Below are 3,649 nucleotides of genomic sequence, written 5' to 3' on the forward strand. Positions count from 1 at the left end.
CAATTAATTTATTATTTACTTAAAAAATAATTTACAATATTTTAAGATTAAAATACAAATTTTTACTCATTTATACAGTATTTTAAATTATCAATTATGTACAATTTATTAATAATTAATAATCTTTTATCACAAAATTTTAAAATAAATGTAAGTAAAAATTAATTTGTATCTTTACTATTACTAAAATATTAGAGTAAATTTATTTTAATAGTAAACAAAAAAAAATAAATTACAACTTTAAAAATAATATTTCAATTTATTTTTAATTTATTTAAACTTTTATATAAAAAATTATTTTACATTCTCATAAAATAATCAAAAAAATTATTATTGATAAATTTAGGATTTATGAAAATGAGAATTAGGTGTTTTATTAACTCTAAGGAACTTAACAATCCTTTTCAGTTTTAGCAGCACCAGCTTTTGATGTTGAGTTGTTCGGACAAGTATAGCATTGAGATTTTTATGCTTCTGTGGCTTTACTAGCATCTCCATATTAATTAGTACTACATTAGCATATGTTGTTACTTGCATTCCAAGCTACTGAATTTTAGTCATAACACTTACAACCTGAAAAATCGTCTGTACTGGTTGAACCAGGAGCACAAGCTTGACATTTTGTATTTCCTGTACCATTTGCAAACTACCCTAATAAACATTTACTGCATGCTGAATTTGCAGTTCCACTTGAAAATGTTCCAACTTCACATGGAGAACATTTTCCAGAGTCTGTAAATTATCCAGCAGTACAAGCAGTACAGCTTAATTAAGAGTTCTTTGATGTTGCTGGAGAACCAATATAACCTGAATTACAAACGCAGCTAGGATTAGCTGCTGGTTTGTTTGCATTCAGATCTATACATTTACAACCTGAAAAATCATCAGTATTCGTCAAAGTAGATCCACAACTTTAGCAAGATCTATTTCCAGTTCCTGATGCATATTAACCTTCATTACATTGGTTACAGGATGAACTACCATTATTTGATGAATATGTACCAGCAGGACATGCTATGCATTATCCTTATGTCGAAACATCAGAATATGAACCAGATGGGCAAATTGTACATCCAGTTGAGCCACTTTTAGCTGAATTAGGTGTTCCTCCATAACCTTATTTACAGATGCATTTATTATTAGCAAAGATAGCATTCGTATCATTGCATTTACAACCAGAAAAATCATCTGAAGATGAATAACCACTAGGACAGTTAGAGCATGAGATATTTCCTGTTCCACTTGCATATTATCCTGCTGAACATTATGTACAACTTTGATTTGCTGAATTACTAGAATAATATCCAGCAGCACAAGGAAAGCATTACCCAGATGTTTTGTTTACTTCTTAACCAGCTGCACAAGCTGTACATCCACTTTAAGAACTTTATGAAGTCTTTGGTGAGCCACCAAATCCTGAGTTACATGAGCAGCTACTTTTGCTGTCTGTTTAGGTGGCATTAGAATCTATGCATGAACAACCTTAAAAATCAGCATTATTAGTAGATCCAGATCCGCATTTATTGCAACTAGAACTTCCAGTATTAGATGTAAATGTATTTATTTCACATTATTTGCAATTAGTATTACCGGTGCCTTGTGAATATTTTCCAGCAGGACAGGCAGTACATTTTCCAGAGGTAGAAGAATTAGAGAACTAACCTGCTATACATGCATTACACCCTTAAGTACCTGATGAGCTTGAAGGAGTACCCTCATATCCATCTGGGCAAACACAGCTACCATTTACAAAAACAGCACTTGTATCTACACATTTGCAACTTGTAAAATCATCCAAAGAGACTGTTAAATTAGGACATGCTTAGCAAGATGTATTTCCTTTTCCAGTAGCAAATTATCCTGAGGCACAATTTGTGCAAGAAGTACTGCCAGGAGAACTTGAATAAGTACCAGCAGGACAATCAACACAAACTCCAGAAGAGAAGTATTATCCAGGGGGACAAGGAATACATCCTTAAGTATTTATGGTAGTAGCTGGCGAGCCAATACTACCAGGATTGCATTAACATGAGTTATTAGTAGTTGACCAAGATGCATATTAGTCATAACAATAACAAATTGTGTTTATGCCAGGATTTGTGTTTGATCCAGCAGGACATTACTAACATTATGCTGTTTTTCCATCTTAATATGGTTAAGTCATGTAATAACCAGCTACACATACAGTACATTAAGTTGCGTCTCCAAGTTAGCTTACAGGAGCTAAAGTTGCAGTATTATTAGGACAGGGTTAACATTCTGCAGAATTAGTTGAATCAGCAGCTTTTGTCATATAATAATTTGGCTTACACAAAGAACAAGATGAAGGAGAGCTAGAAGTTCCAGCTACAGAATAGGAGTTTTTAGGGCATATTTAGCATTATGCTCCAACACCAGGATTATTACCAACTGGATCTTAATATGGTGTGATTAAATAATATCCTTCTAAACAAACATCACATGAGGATTCATCTCCGACTATATTCACATTAAAAAGCCTTCCTGAACCAGTAGGGCAAGATACACAAGTAGCAGGAGTATTAAGAGTAGGAAGTGCAGTTATATATTAACTTAAACTACAAGTACATTACATAATACCTCCTTGAGTTGTTTTTAAAGTTGTAGTATTTCCTGGGCATTTTTAACAATCAACAGGTTTATTAAAATCAGCAGCATTATAGAATCCCTTTAAACACTAGTTACAATCTTTAGATGTATAAGTTGGTTTAGAACCCATTGGACCATTATCGATTAGAGCACGCATTCTACCACCCATTGGAACACCCGTTCCTGGACCAGCCATAGTACTAGAATTATTAGGGCAAATTTAACAATTCGCATTTTAATTAGAAGAAACTTATGAAGTAGCATAAAAACCTTCAGCACATGTACCGCAATTTGTACTAGAAGGAGGATTAGGTTAGTTAGGCATTGGACCAGGAGCAGAAGGACTTGATGAAGTGTTGTTAGGACACTTTTAGCATTATGCTGCCTTACCTTTATTACCATTATCACTTGAAGGAGAAATAGCATCTTTGATCTTATAATAACCTGGTTTACAACTCTCACAGACACTTTCATCTTAAACACTTTATGCTTATTTACTCACGTAAAACGAATTGTTAGGACATATTGAACAAATAGCACTTTAGCCTGATGATGCCACTTATGTCAAATAATAAGGACCAATAGAGCAAATTGAGCAATCAGAGACTTATTTACCTACGCCGTTTCCAGTAACACTAAAATTTGGGCACTAAAAACAATTTTAGTTATTAGTGTAAAATCCAGGATAGCAATAACAACTATCACCGTCATAACGATTAGGTGTCTAAGAGTAATGACAATATTAATAGGAAAGCTAAATAAGTGCCAAAATGAGCAGGCAAGTTTTTTAGTTCATCATATTATTATTATATTTTTTTTTTGTTATTTTAAATGTTTTTGATTTAATATTCTTTATCATTTTAGAAATAGCGGATATACTTAAACTTCAAAAATCATTTGAATTTCTTCTATTTACTTGATGAGTTTTGAATAATTACAATTTTGCTTTTAATATCTTTTAATTTCTGAAAAATTGTCAATTATTTATGAAAAAAAATAGTTAGTAACTTAAAAACTTATAAAATAGTAAAAATAAATACCT

General features: G+C 32.1%; 1 protein-coding gene across 1 annotated transcript; it reads right to left on the reverse strand. All coding sequences in view use genetic code 6, as the record gives it.

Moving 5' to 3' along the window:
* Positions 1-307: 307 nt before the first annotated feature.
* On the reverse strand, positions 308-3,406 carry TTHERM_01522380 (GCC2 and GCC3 family protein; the record flags this gene model as incomplete). The annotated part of the gene is made up of 1 exon (XM_001017005.2): positions 308-3,406. The coding sequence occupies one exon, from the start codon at positions 3,404-3,406 to the stop codon at positions 308-310; it is 3,099 nt and encodes a 1,032-aa protein (XP_001017005.2).
* Between the last annotated feature and the right edge of the window lie 243 nt (positions 3,407-3,649).

This window comes from Tetrahymena thermophila, assembly GCF_000189635.1.
Source record: "Tetrahymena thermophila SB210 genomic scaffold scf_8254628, whole genome shotgun sequence".
NCBI classification, from domain to species: domain Eukaryota; phylum Ciliophora; class Oligohymenophorea; order Hymenostomatida; family Tetrahymenidae; genus Tetrahymena; species Tetrahymena thermophila.